Source organism: Coccinella septempunctata, chromosome 5 (genome assembly GCF_907165205.1).
Source record: "Coccinella septempunctata chromosome 5, icCocSept1.1, whole genome shotgun sequence".
Taxonomy (NCBI): Eukaryota; Metazoa; Arthropoda; class Insecta; order Coleoptera; family Coccinellidae; genus Coccinella; species Coccinella septempunctata.
The window spans coordinates 29,511,436-29,527,821 of NC_058193.1; the positions used below are offsets into that span (position 1 = coordinate 29,511,436).

The 16,386-nt window shown below is 35.9% G+C and overlaps 3 protein-coding genes across 5 annotated transcripts; 1 reads left to right on the forward strand and 2 right to left on the reverse strand.

Moving 5' to 3' along the window:
• Positions 1-134: 134 nt before the first annotated feature.
• On the reverse strand, positions 135-666 carry LOC123313461 (probable small nuclear ribonucleoprotein G). The gene is made up of 3 exons (XM_044898354.1): positions 553-666; positions 334-481; positions 135-276 (listed from the first exon to the last, which is right to left on the reverse strand). Exons 1-3 carry the CDS (start codon positions 582-584, stop codon positions 226-228), a joined length of 231 nt encoding a protein of 76 aa, XP_044754289.1. The 5' UTR covers positions 585-666; the 3' UTR covers positions 135-225.
• Positions 667-740: 74 nt separating this feature from the next.
• On the forward strand, positions 741-2,576 carry LOC123313460 (zinc finger Ran-binding domain-containing protein 2). Of its 3 annotated transcripts, none has more exons than XM_044898351.1 (2): positions 741-900; positions 1,105-2,576. In XM_044898351.1, the coding sequence occupies exon 2, from the start codon at positions 1,117-1,119 to the stop codon at positions 1,753-1,755; it is 639 nt and encodes a 212-aa protein (XP_044754286.1). In that variant the 5' UTR covers positions 741-900; positions 1,105-1,116; the 3' UTR covers positions 1,756-2,576. The 3 variants fall into 3 exon arrangements, with proteins under 3 accessions (XP_044754286.1, XP_044754287.1, XP_044754288.1); XM_044898352.1 differs by having other exon boundaries at positions 747-893; XM_044898353.1 differs by having other exon boundaries at positions 858-1,001.
• A 7,937-nt stretch (positions 2,577-10,513) lies between these two features.
• On the reverse strand, positions 10,514-15,974 carry LOC123313459. The gene is made up of 7 exons (XM_044898350.1): positions 15,815-15,974; positions 15,562-15,728; positions 15,280-15,427; positions 13,020-13,547; positions 11,371-11,706; positions 11,143-11,241; positions 10,514-10,776 (listed from the first exon to the last, which is right to left on the reverse strand). The coding sequence occupies exons 1-7, from the start codon at positions 15,891-15,893 to the stop codon at positions 10,532-10,534; spliced, it is 1,602 nt and encodes a 533-aa protein (XP_044754285.1). The 5' UTR covers positions 15,894-15,974; the 3' UTR covers positions 10,514-10,531.
• Between the last annotated feature and the right edge of the window lie 412 nt (positions 15,975-16,386).

The window sequence follows — 16,386 nt, forward strand, 5'->3', positions numbered from 1 at the left end:
TATAGCAAGTCCTAGGTACTTCTGTTATTTAAGTATTAGTATTTGTTTACTTAATCATAGTAATACTTAATTCTATAACAATTGGCAATATTTCAGATTGGTATTTTGGAAATGAATTAGGTACAACACAAAAGTACGAACTTACAAACTTTATTCTCAGATTCATACTGCTACATTTCTCAGATTCAGTCATATCTTATTATATGCATTATATTAAATTATAAGTTAAAGCCGATCTAATGCTTCTAACATGATGATGCTATTTCCTCGAACAACCTGAAAATCACATGTGAGTAAGATATATGTAGGATGAATTCACATTTAAGTACTTACAACCATCCCAATATTATTTTTGGAACCATCTTTGCACTCTTCTATAGTTTCATCGATGACAAGATTCATGAACGGATCGAATCCTCTCAGAATTCCCGATATACACCGGCCTCCATTGAGCTGAAGAGACATTTTTTTGTCCATAAATCTGAAACAATTCAATTCAAAAGATGGTCGCATATACTAGTAAGATAATCTTTGATGATGAATAAACCTTACTTTTTTAACTCTGGGGGATGAGCTTTCGACATTTCTTATGGTTAAAATAATTGGACTTTAAAAATCTGAAAAACGAATTCATCCACAAATCAAGACTCTCTAAAATTGAGGTTATGAGTATGAACCACAGAACAGGAACATGCTCGAATTTTCGACATCTCTTCTTCCCCATCCAAAATGCAGAGATTTCTCTATGCAAAAGCAAAGGCCTCTTTGGTTGGCTACATTGATTTTTCGCACTATCAATTTTGACACTTACGCCTTTTAAGGTCATCCTGCAATTTAATAAAATAATTTCCTTTATTTAACGTGATAACATTATTTTTAGTGAAAAAGTGAAGGTATAAGGTAAAAAGAGGTTTTGCCAGCACTGAGAATTTATTTACTGTTGAATTACTTATGTCGCTTAAAGTGAAATGAACCATTTGATAATGGCAAAAACCTCCTTTGTTGAGTAAAACTAATTTCTTTTTATAAGCTGTTTATTGCAATGTTTATACTTTCATTCCTAAATGTGCCATTCTTATTAAATTAACAATATGTTTGTTCTAGAAATAAGTGAGAATGGCAAGAAATGTTTCGCCCACAGAGTTGTCGAATTCATCACCTCCACACTCAAAGGGCTCGAACAATGATGACTGGACTTGTGATGAATGTGGTAATGTGAATTTCGCACGTCGTAACAACTGTAATAGATGTGACAAAGCCCGCACAACTCTAGCTAAAAAAAGAAAACTTGGAACAGAAATTGGTAAAGCTGCTGCTGAGAAGAGTGGTGGTCTCTTCAATGCTGAAGATTGGCAATGCTATAAGTGTGCAAACGTTAATTGGGCCCGAAGACAGCAATGCAATGTTTGTAACACACCAAAGTTCGCAGTTATGGAAGAAAGAACTGGCTTTGGAGGTGGATATAATGACAGAGAAGTGGTCGAATATAAAGAAAGACAAGAGTCTGATGATGAATATGATGAGTTTGGCAGGAGAAAGAAACGACGGAAATACAGTGACAGGTCTAGTTATAAAGATAGTAGTGATGAGGATGTAAAAAAAATTGATGATAGCCTTGATAAGAAAACATTAAATAAGGAGGAAATCGAGGAGGAAGATGAGGATGAGGAGGAAGATGATGATGGCGACCTATCAAAATATGATTTATCTGATTTTGGTGATGCTACTAATTCAAATGATAGTAAGAAAAAGTAGGAAAACTTCCATGAAGTGCATTTTATCCAAAATTTTATATTAGTTGACAAACTTTTGGAATAAGCAATCAATTTTGAGTGTGATTTCAGAGTATCAGGGGATTTTTGGACATCTTTTCAAATTGATTATCTTTGAAAATTTTGCCTTTCCCTCCAATTAATATTTTTTTTCTACTAACTGGAGGATATGGTGATAAAGGAAAAAACAGTATCACATTCTAATTGTTGTTACGATCTTGGTTAATCAATTCTGAAGAATTTGATTTTATGTTTACATATTACTGAATAGAGGGGTGGATAAGGTGTATTATTTTTGTATTGACTCAGCTCGTAACAATTTTTCATTAATGAATTTACATATTTATGGTAATATGTCTGATAATTCAGCCTTCTGGATCCTCTATTCAGTATAGGTCTATCATATGTGTCTTTTTTTCCAGAATAGTTCTTTTTGGATATTTCTCCTATAATAGTATCAATGTTAAAAGAGTTTTATACATAACATTTCCTCTTGTTTAACTGTATGCAACTACCAGTACTGAGTTATTCTTAGATTGTATAGTAGTATTCTAGTGATCTTTCCCTTTTCAGTTAATATGATTCACAAGTTGAAGCATTCCAGAAAATTAATCGTTGAAGGTAGTGGTGTTAGCATTTGGATTAGGTTATCACAGAAGTGTAGAGCTACCAACTAATAATTTGATGATCTTCCACTCTGGGAATTAATGCCTTTTTTATTTTATTTTGTCATTGGAGTATGGAAAAAATTGAATTGTGAAATTTCCATAATCTTATGAATGTTGAGAAATAAATGTTCTTGAAGGAATTTGAATTTTCATTTATGCCTATATTGAGGGGGATGAATAGAAGTAATCAGATGGACTCACTTTAAACTTTGAAATCTTTGTATCTGGTTTGGACTAAGTCCAAATGAAGATTTAGAGGACTGTTGGCGCATGAAGCTGGAGCAAAAGTTGAATTTTGTACATTTTCAGCTCCCAACAACACTTGTTTGTTAACGAAAACAATCGTGCGTGTTTTCTTTATGAAGAGCTACGGTGCCGTTATCTAGCTGAAAATTTAGCACAGGATAGTAAAAAGTACAAAATGGGTTGACCATATAAAATAATCATTGAGTATTAACCTTTGAATACTCATGATTAATATGTAGCAGGGACGTTGATTGAATATTTGTCTCTTATATCGTTGATTGAAATATCAATCAATACTCCAATTAATGCTTTAAAGATTAGAATTACAATCTCAAAGCTTTTATATAGACTGTCGAACACAGGATACTGATTGTTAGAATACGAAATTTGGACGATGTACGATAGATGGCATATTCTTCGTTTTGGATGCGCGTTGCTTTGCTTGTTGCAAGTTGCAGGCGGCATTAGAGTACACAATTGCATGGGCGTAGCCAGGATTTTTTCCTGGGGAGCCTGTGAAGCTCAATGTAGTTTTATGCTTGCTTGCTCGAAAATTTAGTTTATTATAGTATCTCAGTATCTGGCACCAAGAATTCTATGCACAGTTGTGATGGTAAATTTCGAAAAACTCGAAAACAGCTGGATCCATTCGGATTCTAAAATTAATAGGCTTCGTCACGCTTTAGATGAGCACTGACGTTCCAGATTTCACATCGATAGATTCAAAACTGCGAACAGTAGCGTGCCCATAACAATTTTTTTGAAGTATGTATTCGAATAGCTCAAAAACCGTTTTTCCGATTTCCACTAAAATCAATAGGCTTTCTAAACATCGTAGAGCTGCAAAATCCGAAATTGACCTCGATGCGGCTTCAAAATTGCGACTTATTGTAAAGTGTGTCCACAACAATGTAGGTACATACACTCACATATGCACAGACATTCAAGTAAAAGGTGAATTTGAACTGTGGTAAATGACTGGCATTCTTGCACTGAGGAAGCTCAACCCTTACTTTGTTTTTATTAATCGGAAAAGGCATCTTTGTTCGTGGTTTTTGAAATCAGAACAAGAGTGATGGATGTTAGCCTGAGGAGGGTATAAAGGAAAGTTTTTCGATACTTTGCTGATTGATCCTTAGGTCAAGAAGTGTTTGCGAGGTTAGTATGATTTTATCACCCCCCCTATAATCTAATCTAATCTACCAATATCAACTTTCTCAGTAGGAATACACAACTCCCCGTGTATTACCATTTAATTTTTCTACTCTTCACAAAATTCAAGAAATATTTCATGCACGATTAATGTCATGAGGTGAAAGATATTTTCTCAAACTCTTCACCTTTTCCACCGATCGGATATTATTTAGATCAATGAGTTAGTCCGCGAAAAATTCCCGTTGAAAAAGTATAACAAAAATAAGTCGCCTCAGAGTGAGTTCCACTGCCAAATTCTAAAATTAAAGTGCGGCGTTAGTTAGAAGGGTCTACGCAGCCGTTCGATTAAGTCATGACCGTCTAGATTTTGCAGTTTTTAGTGTAAGTGAGTGAAAATCGAGAAAAGTGTTGTGTATAAATCCGGTTTTAACGGTAAGGGTGTTTTTTTAACCACTTATATAGAGCCGGGTAGAGTTTTCGATAGTTACCGACAGAGAAAAGACAAATTCGTCTTTGAATTTCATCCTTGCGTTGCTATAAGAAAAGGTTTGATTTATCTGCTGGGTTTCCGTGATCCTGGAGATTTTTTATCTTCACGCTTATCCTTACTCAGCTCCTGTCGATGATATGTTCGGATAATGCTAATTTTAATGAATATCACTAAACCAGTAAAACCTATATGATGGTATTTTTTGAATATGTTTGTTTGTAATAATAGAAACATCTAAACAGAGTTTTCCACCAATCCCGTTATGTTTTTCGAAATGTGGGATGCTGGATTTGGTACAGGGTGTGTAAAAAAATTTAAGCGGTGATTCCTTGTAAGAAATATAGTGTAGGTCTTTCGTATAGATTTTTTTTTTTGAGCAGCCCCTGCTTAGATACAGCTCCCTATAGATATGGCACCTGAAAAGCAATTCTTCATTTTTTGCTGAAACCAGACTGAAATGAAATTGAGCAGGGCAACTAATGGGAGCTAGAAGGCAATAAATTAAAAAAGTGGTTAAAGCCTACTCTGTATTTAATCCATATATATACCTACGTATAAGAACAGTTCAGATAATACAACTAGTATAAACATTAAAATTCTTCATGATTTATTAACCCTTATAGGGTTAACCGCCTCATTCTAAATTACGATAAAATACATTTTTTTCGAAAAATGTTTTTAGAATTACTACAGGGTAGTTAATAAAATCTAAATATGATCCTTTTTCGAAGTCGAATAAATAATGATTACAATCAGAGACAACCTCTTGTCTCTGATTACAATTTATGTTTTATTATTATAAAGAAATGAAGAAATCAAGTTCCATAACAACAGAAAGTCGGTCTCATTATGACGCTTTTATTCATGAGGGAGAAATGTTTATTTCTCAAACATTATTCATTCTTCCATTTACCATCATCTTACAACAGCAATTACTTTTTCAAGGGAGTGCTGACTCTAAAAGAGGATTTATTATTCCGCAAATAGCTCTTATTTATCGATATGACCAGATATAATTAGGCCATAACAGACGTATTCAGCTCCGTTGAATGGGGAATTGTGATATTGTATGAAGGAGAGCAAAGACATATATTCATACACGAAAATCCCGAGAAATTTAGTAAATGCAAGAAGGAAAAGTAAAGATCAAAATGTACTATTCGTAACTCACAAGAATTATTTTCAAGACTCTTCATCAAAGTACGTTACCTTGATAATAACAGTTGTATATCTACTATTCCCTGTTCCTAGATAAGGAGTGTAGGGACTACCCTACATATCCTAGACTGACCTAGACCAAATATCAAATGAGATGGTCTATGTTGTTTGGGATAGAAATTAATTCATTCCCTGTTTCACATTTGTCTGGCAGAAAAGCTTGTTCATAAAATATGAGACTATAAATGATAGATGGAAAATCTAAACCTGTTGAATTTCTCAACTTTTTTGAAATAAACTTATTAGATACAGATTGTTATACCTGCCCTTGGAAATGATTAATCATTCGACCCACATTCAATTCAAAAACTCTGAGAAATTAGCTTTGGATTGTACTGATTGTAGGGGGTGAAGTTAAAACACATGGCTAGTTTGGAGAGTGTGTTTCGGTCAGAGATATCTCTGGTTTCGGTTTGAGACACTGAGTAGTATCGATAAATTTGGCTATTATTCCTAGAACAGATTTTATTGTTCGAAACAACACGATAAAATCGAGAGTCGTTTAGGACTGACATATTACTGCGATGTGATACTCGGAGAGAAATTATTTTGGATCCTGAAAATCTATTTAGAGACTTCATATAAACACCCAAATGTATATTTGAACTCTTCCAGAAGTTTACAGATATGAATCATGCAAAATCGAAACATTCGTTATTTTGGGAATATTATTACCATGCAATTGTTGAAACATTTTTAATTCTTCTTCAAGAGGCTCAGCTTTTTCTAGTTCTTATTCTCAAATGCAGATAACAGCAGATAACAAACAGAGAGGTTGTTTATATTAATTTCGATAAAACCTTCTTGTTTTCTCCATGATATTCTATGGATTTCAGGATGAGACTTGTTTTTGATCCTGTACCTGTACCTATATACTATTGTGTTTTTATACGCTGGTTTCTATAATAATCAAGAATCATGTTAAAAATGTGATCATGAATTTTATTTTCGTTCTGGCATTGTACATAGAGGTAATTGAATCTCTCCCTATTTTGTTATGCTACAGAGTCATGTTAACCGATACATTTAATTGCTTTCCTCAAAAAGTTTTTTATCTATATACACACATTTTCAAGAATGGCTACTCGAGTTCTATGAGTAATAGTGACTATCGATGATAGAATAAGTAACTGGTAAATTTCTGTAGGGTGAATGCTGATAATTTCTTCTGAAAGATTTCACTGATACTGTTTCAAGAAAATCCAGAGATGCAACAAGCCGTAGGAACTATAAAATTGATCGGATGCCAGATAACTTTATAACCTCCATACTTGCCAGCAACATTGAACACTCGTAAACTAAAAGTTTCATTAGTCTTGATTTCCATTGTGGACTCCGGTTTTTGTGGGACATCGCGATATATTTTTAGAATTTCACTTCCGTTTTGGTTGGAAGATGAGCGGCTTTAGGAAAGGAAAGATTTGACTCCATACTTACGCAATTTTTCAGCATCTCCGAGTTTTCACATTAATTCCAAAATAAAAATGCATTATGGTACAATTTTCGGAAGTTATGTAGAGAAAACCTATTAGCAACAGGCCTTTCTGACTAACAATATATGGCATAGCACTAGTTAGAAGTGCTGGTCGACAATTTTGGTTCAACTTGCTGATGTTATACTGTTGAAAGACGAACTTAAAAACTTTAAACTCAAATTACTGATATCGCAGTTAATTTTGGATGATATATCAAGAGTATTTTTTTTCAGAGAAGCTTCAAAGCATATTATTTTTATTCGTATTGTATTTGTACTAAACTGACAACACGAAACATATACCTACACACAAAAGTTTAACTCATCTCTTAAAAAATACCCTCAGTGAATCCCAAGATATAAATTCGAAAGGTGTTTCAGAAACATTGCGAACAAGTTCAGGATATTGTTCTCTGAGTTATTCAGAAAGGTTGTCTCTTATTGTGTCGTATAAAAAAATCGAAGCATTTCCGGACAAAACCTTCATTGAGTATCCTGAATTTATTCGCCTTGTTTATGAAACATTCTGTATAGGCATAAGAAATTAAATGTATTATAGTTCCCACTTTAGAAGTAATGTAGGAAAATAAGATTATTTTTTTAAATCCCCTTTTAGGGGTTGTAGAACACGGATTCATAGAGATTTTTTGACTGTTTTATCAATTCTCGACATTTCTGCTTTACCTAGTATAATCTTTGTTCTTTGTGCATATATTTATGAAAAAAATGACCAAACGTATCCTTCTTCTGTTTCAGATCGATGGCCAGTGTAAATTTTCGGTAGAAGTAGCGTCAATTCGACATGTCGGGTCCTGGGCCCGGGCCTGGGGGAAGGGGTGGATGGTCCCCCGTCCACTTCCGACCGTGCTCCCCCTACGGTCCATCTCCACCCCCCAGGTTTGGGAGCCCTGCGGCTAATATGATGGGGACGCGTTTGCCCCCTCATATGGCTTGTCCCCGGCCACGGTGGCCAAGTCCAATGTCCCCAGTGCCGATGGGGATGTCCCCCTCCCCTGGACCGAGACCGTTCAGGAGGCCAATGCACCCAGTAAGTAGAAACTGTTAATAATATTTCATTATTTCACGGTAGTTCTCAAAGTTTTCATGCATCTGAAAGGTATAGAGGTGTGAAAACAATTCAGAACCGCATTATAGCTATTATGCAAAGTCTCCCAAGTACTTTTAGCTGAAGTAACCATATTGATTAACTCCCAAGTCGTGTTGAGGGAGTCAAGTATGCACCCTTTCTTATAGGGGATGTCAAAAATACAAACATTTCTCTTGTTATCGCTGATACAATTGAAAGGGCAATAGATATTTCGATAGAGTTTTTAACCACCTTAATTTCTTGCAAGATGCAAATTCAAATCTAAGATCTCATTGTCCGGAACCTTGGAGTGTTTGTTAAAAAAACGTTTCTCCTGATCTAAGTTTCTGAACCCAATAGTTCAGCACAGCGACGCATGTATGAACATTTTTTTAATCTTTTAGAGTCGTTATAGTTTTATTCCAGCTCCGGTTACATTACTGTACTGTCATTTTTTTCTGAGCATTAACGTATCGAAAATTTTGAGGAAATTCATCCTGCCTTTCGAATTTATCAAAAAAAAAACGAAAAGTTTCCATTTTTGTAAGTAATCACCTTCTGCATCTTTGCCGCATCTTAAGTGAACACCTTGTATAAGTGAAACGAGTTCAAATTCGCGAGTTCTTTCACATAAATTTTCTGTCATGAAAAATTTCGTTTTGAATACCAGCCAAAATTATTCCAATAAATATAACGCAGTTTAACATCACCTTCACATATGAGTGCAATGAGTGTCTTATAAGAAATCCTGCATGAATCTTGGGTCATTATTACTTCTAAAAATAAACCTTTGGATTGGAGTACGGACAAATACTAACACCCCCTGAAATTTTTACGTTCTGGACCACAATGCTTCTTCTGTATATCGAAAAATAAGAATAGTATCTTCGGGCTGTTTTATATTTAGGTATATTCTTTTTAGTCACTACGATGTCTGCTTCAATATGACCTAGTTTGAACCAAACTATCAATTAATCGTTTTTGGAATGAGGCCCAGAAAATGTCACTCGCTCTTTAAAATATTAGACAGGGCTGCAAAATTCTGGTTTTAGTCGAGATCGATTAGTTCTAGAGAAAGAAACTGGACTAGACGATTGACAAGTAACAAGTGAAGAAATTGTTCATTTGATTTTCCATCATGCATAAGTATAATTGAAAATAGAATGATATTATATCATCACAAAATATATTTACAAGAATTATCCTGTTGTGAATGAAAACAGGTCAATTTTTTTTGAGATTTGGACTTCTTGCTGGCCATTCTATTCGAGAGACTTCAACCTCTTCAAGGTACCTACTCCTGAACGATGCGCGCACGAAGGGGTCTGGCATTATCGTCCATAAAAATGAAATTTTCACCAATGTATGCGGCAAATGGCACTACATGCTTTTCAAGAAATTTCCTTATATACTTATCAGCATTCATAGCTCCATTATCAACGACCACTAGGTCCGTGCGAGCAGTCAAAGATATTCCACCCCATACCATAATCGATCCTCCCCCGAAACCAGTAGTATTCAGGAAATTGCACTGAGCATATCTTTCATGTGGACGTCTGTATACAAGGGAACGTCGATCACAATGGTAGAGGAAGAATCTAGACTCATCTGTGAAGAGAACTCTTTGCCAATCGGCCTCTTCCCAATGGATATGCTCTCTCGCAAAATCCAAACGCGCCCTTCGATGGGCTGGGGTAAGAGCTGGGCCTCTTGCCGCGACATATTCTCTGAGGCGATTTCTTATTGTCTGAGTGCTAATTTGCACCTCATGAGTTTGCTCAAGCTGAATTTGAAGGAGGCGAGCGGTTGCAAACCGTTGTCTTAACGAAGAAACGAAGTAACGTTCTTGAATGGCAGTTGTTACCCATGGTCTACCCTGTCCTGGTCTTCGGACATTCATACCTGCAACATTCTGGACACACTTGTATGGGAAACTCCAAACCTTTCTGCAATTCTTGTGTATGTCCACCCTTTTTCTCGCAAAACTACCGCTTGGGCACATTCCTCTTGGGTCAAATTGCGTGTTTCGCGTTGCATAGCGATCGAGTGTAGAAAATCAAACGAAAGAAAAACTATTGATCACTAGAATTGATCGAGAACAACTGATTTTAGAATGGAGCCAATACATTCAAAATCTGATAATATCATCTTTTTTTATTCCTGCTGGGAAAAAACATCTCTATTGAAGAAAATCGTTGAAAGTGGATAACATATGCATGCATAATTCTGATATAAATAATTATCATTAAGAACACCTTCAGTTGTAGAATAAATTTGAGATTTCCATAATGTGAGTAATTTTTTTTTGCGCAGTGTAGTTTGTCAAGCACTGTGTACGCGGGGTGGTAGGCAGTTTTTTAAATTAATTAATCCAGAAGCCAAAGCAAATAAAAGCCTTTCGTCTTTTATTTTTTTGAAAATTCACCAGTATATCATATAAATATTGATAAGAAATAAATTTAAATCTATAATTCCCATGTGGACTTGGTTAACAGTGCTACCGCTCTTAGTTTTCTCTCTTCCTGCTCCACCAGTGACACGAGCTGCCCTTTTCGGATTGACGTGGAATTCATCTTCATCATCATAGTCATCATCTTCATCGTCAACATCGATGATACCTCTTTTCGATCTTGTTGGCTCTGGTATTTCAAGGTCTTGTGGACGAGCTGTGATAGATACATCGAATTGAAGTGATTAATAATCGAAAAGAATGAAAATAAAAATATAAAATTCAATAATAATAAAATAAAAATAGAAAAAAAATAAGAAGAATTGACTAATTCATTGATCTTACCTAACTTGGTGGAGAGAAAAATCACTGTTTAGTACATACCAAACCAGTGATTTTTACTATATAGTTACCTACGTTTGAAGTAACATAGAGAAATATTCAGTGATTTGGTTGAAAACTTGTTTTTGTTTGGTTGAAAACGTAAATGATGAAGTACCTATCTAATTGACGGTTCTATATCGCTCCAATTTATAGCTAATATAATAACGTAGGTCCCTAAGTTATATACATCTGTTTTCACCTTCTTTACTGTTGGAGTTATATTTCGACAAAATTCTCTTGACTGTCAATGGAACATCGTACAGCTCATAGCAGCTGGAGAATTCCTGGCTTCCCGGACCTGAAATAAAATGGAAACACAACAAATTTATTTCAAAAGCTTGAAGATTGAGTTTTTATACGTAGAAATCAAAATTTGTTAATTTCTTCCACAACATTCTCACTTGATTATGAAAATTATAGACCTCACCTGTCGCGAAAAGGGGTAGATTCCTCTTGTTGAGTTCCTCACAAGCCAATTTCACCCTAGAATCAGGGCTGTTGGGACAGGTACCTGTCAACACAATCAGCGTGGATTCTTCATCGGTATTCTCAGCGACGTGTTTTATGCTCTGCACCAGAGGCGTGTAAGAGGAAGATATGTCCGATAGATTTCCACCGATGATAATCATGAGGAAACCAGTATCAGAGGAGTTAATGACAGTGTAGAGAGTCTTCTGGACCACTTCAAATAATCCGGGTTGCCTGATCCTACCCAAAATATTGTGTGGAAAGGGGCAAGACTCGCCATCGTGAGGGTAACTATCTGGAAGGTAGAAGAATTTTTTTATGTTGAGAATTCGTCCATTGATCTCAGGCTTGAAAGTTGATTTCCATACTAGTTTTATTTGTTTGTACCTCTGAAGTTAGTGTTTCATATGAACTTAGTAACAATTATTGAAGATCAACGTCTTGCGCCTGTATGAATTTGAAATTTGAACCATTTGAACGGATTACAAAGTACATCCAAGATTCATATTTGATGGAGGCGTGTTTAACCTGAAGCGTCTCAGAGCAAAAACCCGTACAAAGTGTATCACGGTACTTCAATATGCAGACGACTGCGCACTTATGGTTAGCAGCCAAGCGGATCTACTGATGATGTTGGACACCTATAAACTTATATACGAAGCTTTAGGCCTTAGACTCAATATTGACAAAACCAAAATCCTGGTAAGTCCGCCGGAAAACCTTCAAACAGATATCAGCCTGGAGGACGAAACTCTAGAACAGGTCAAGCAGTTCAGATACTTGGGAAGCTTCATAAATACTAGGGCTAACCTGGACACGGTAATACACAAAAGTATCAATTCAGCATCACGGGCATTCTGGAAGCTAGACGACAGAGTGTTCCACAATCACGACCTCAATCTGAAGACCAAGACAGCTGTTTACAAAGCAGTGGTCCTCCCAACGCTTCTTTACGGAAGCGAAAGCTGGACGCCCTACAGGCGACATATTAAACAGCTTGAACAAAAGCAACAACGTTATCTAAGACAGATAATGCACATCAGATGGTTCCACAAAGTTTCAAATGCAGAAGACTTGCAGAATGCGAGTTGTGTAACAATTGAGACTCAAGTAACGAGGGCCTGACTCAGATGGAGCGGCCACATTCCGAGGATGCAAGACACAAGACTCCCCAAAATAGCTCTATACCGTGAATTCACAGAGGGAGCTCGGAAACCAGGAGATCAGCACGAGTATAAGCGGTTCAAAGATATAGTTACTGCATCAATCCCTAAAATCAGTTAATGCCAATCATAACTGGGAGCAACTAGCGTTAGATAGATCACAATGGAGGTCTTTGGTCCATACAGCTATAATGGAGACTCGAGAAGAATACTGTAGCGGCCAGATCTGGTTGGTGACTATCCATGCCCAGAGTGTGGAAGGATCTGTAGAACACGGTTGGGTCTCTTCAGTCACTGAAGGGCACACAGTCGAAAGTAGCCCTAAGAAATTATAAGATTGATGGCATCGATAGTCTGGTTTTTGAGTCTTTTTGTAGATTTATTCTTAGTAACGAGATTCATCCACCGCAGCAAGTTACACAATTCAAACAAAAATCAAACTAACCTGATTCATCTTGCAACATGGTACCAAACAAAGACTTCTGCATATTCCTCATGATATCCATGATGTCGAATATCGTATTAACTTTCGACTCTCTGTTCAGATAGGTCGCGTCGCTGATCTCCTTCGGCTTATCCAGAGTCACCTGCCTCTTGGTCTTGATCTTGAAAACTTCCCTATGCTCCGGCTCCAGAACGTAAGGACCTTCCGATCTCTTCCTCCTCTCCTCTGCGTCGGTGAAAGCGAAGAGAGGGGGTGGCGAATCTTTCGGAAAAACGTTCAGCAGGGGTACCTTTTCGTAATTCTTTTCCTCCTTGTCAGGTATACCATCGGGATTTCCATCTTCTTGGCCCGTCTCATTGGAAGTTCCTGGTCCGACGTCTAGGGCGTGACTTATCTTCTCCTTCAAGGAGTCGTCAGTGTGTTCTTCATGTTGACCAGCGTCAGCGTCATAATGATCGTTGATGTTGATTTCGGTGTTGCCAAAGCGGATGCTGTTGCTGAAGCTGTGATTCGACAGGGATCCCAAGGCTGAAATGAAACGAACCTTTGTCTTAAAGTTTTCTATCTCGACCTTCAAAGTCTTCAATTTCTCAGACTTCGACATCTTGTAGGTTCCACCCTTATTGCGGAGTAGCCAACCCTAAGATAATTTGAATAGGGAACATGTAACAAGTGATGCATACAGTTATATGAGTTTTCACTATACAAGCTGTCTGAATTGTTTGGAAATCCTTACTATGTACAGGTTTTGTCGAAAAACTTTTCTTTCCAGAAGGATACAAAATTAGCTGACTAGTGCTGCTTAATATCTTCAACCCTATACGAAAAGATTGCCAGCCCTTACTCACTTTGAGTTTAAAAAATATAAATTCGAATGATTTCTTCACAGTGATGTTTTTATTGTCTATATATAGGGTGTAAATTAATAGTTACGAAAAAATTTAAGCAGTGATACATCATCAAAAAATATAGTGAGAGTTTTTCATAAGTATAAATTTGTTTAGCACTCGAATACAGCGTTCTAAAAACGGCATCTGATAAGCAATTTTTGAGATTTTTCTCAGAAAACGGAAATTAAATTTAGAAGACATTCTATAGGAGCGAAAGGAAAAAAAAAATTGTAGTGTTCTCCATCAAAAAATCAACCATATTCGAGTAATTAAAGTTTCAAGATAGATACTATGTTTATACAGAGTGAGTCTTTGACTCGTACAAATATTTCAACAGTACATCCTAGAGGTCAAAAGAAACACCTTTTCCCTATACCATTTTTTCCGATTCGGCCCTTATAAAAAGATATACATAGCCATTTTAAGTTTTCAAAATGAGCTATGCCACCCCTGGAAAATCACCTTCAGAATAACTAGCTAGATCTACACACTGATCTAGATCTAGACACTACACATCTGTGGATCTTTTAAACAGAGTTGCATTCAGCCAAAAAGTAACAAATTTTTCAAAATTCACAGATATTTTTTGATTTTCGAACATCAAATTACTCGAAAACGACGCATTATACGAGAAAATATGCAGAATCCTTTTATTTTACAAAACGTTCAAATATTCATTAGATAGCTTCCAACTTAATTTCAAGAGTTGGGTTCTTTGAATTGTTGGTATTTTTATGGTACGTAATGGTCATAACGGAAAAATTGAAAGACATGGGTGATATCTTGTGTTCGAAAAAGATTCTTCAAATAAATGAAAAACTATATTCCGAAATTCATTTCATTCGATAAAGCCGTTTGTGAGATAGAACTTAAATAATATTTTTTATGATTTTTCAACAGCCTGTATCTTTTAAACCGAACCGATTCGGCATAATGGCAAAAAAAGTGTTTCTTTGACCTCAAGAATCTACGGTTAAAATATTAGTATGGGTCAAAGACTCACCCTGTATATGATTCATGAAGATGAACCAGAGAATTGTGCTTCTCAATAGTGCTAGAGGTGATGAAAAATAAAGAAATATGTAGGTAATGTTTGTCAAATTAACTTATACTCGAAATCTTTTATTAAGGGTGTTACAACCCTCAGAATAGGCCAATGGATAACAGGTTTTTACATAACTATTGAAAGGAGTATCCTAATGAATTGAAATCCTGCATAATTTTGATTTTAGGGTACCAAGACTTGTTATCTGCATATGGCACTTCGAATTGTTGAATTCACTAAGGTTGGGTTAACTTTTTGAACAAGTTTGTACTGAAAATATATCTTCATCTACGAAATATGCAGGAAGATTATTATATTCATTTACCTGTGACCATTCCTAAGGAATTCTGAGCAAAGTTCAAGAGAGACATGATCGCTTCTTGAAGTCTGGCATAGCAAGAACATGTACGCTTTTTGAAATTCCAATTTCTCTTTTTGCGAGCAAAGATGCTTCTTGGAACCTCCGTACAATGCTGCAAATTTTACACAATATTAAATTATTTCAACTCCATCCTATCTTCAGTTCATGCATTTCCAGAACTGGATCTCAACAAATAATAGTAATCCGATTAATTCATTTAATATTATTTATTATTCGAATTCGAACCTTGATCGCTGGTTTCTTCTTCAACTTCAGGCATTGCAAACCCGTGTAATTGTGGTAATTCTCGTTGGCGACAGTGTCGGCGAAGAACAGGACTGCACTGATTTTTTTCCTTTTATCGAAGGTTTGATCTCTCCTCGAAACCTTGTTCCCATAATCGTCTAAACTGACTGGAAAAAATTATGGCGCGATAGGCGAATATTTATGGCCCTATATATGGCTGATTATGGACATCTCGAATTACAAATCTACTCACCTTCACCTGTATACAGTGTGGAGACTGAGTTGCAATAATAAAATATAATATAAATTATAGTAAATGCTCGTTTTAACATTTCTCGTCAATAGACCTTCTCGAGAACATTGTGGTTTGACATATTAATATTGTTCAAGAAGTAGATGCTAAAATAACGTCATTTCAATATTGATTAGAATCACAAAACTCATTTTGCATCACCTCTGATCTGTTTAGGGGTGAGGTAAGGAATTTGTCATTTGAGATTATTAAAATAAAACGATAGAAGAATGAAATTTTTCTTGAAATGACGAGTGAGTTTGGCCGGAAAAAAATCTTCTTTCAATTCGTCATTCAAGCATTGTGAAATCTTGTTAAAATAAAATTTTTATCAAGCTTTCAAATATTGACAAAAAATCAGATGCCTATAACTCCGAAACCATTGAGTAGATTCTCATAATCGAAGAACTCACTGTAATTTCAAATTCCAATAGAAAAATTTTGATAAAAAAATTTTTTATTCTTTTTTTTTCAGCCATCGCCCGCTGTGAATAGAAGCGCCTCCCCAGATTATTTTCGCGGTGTTCATCCCT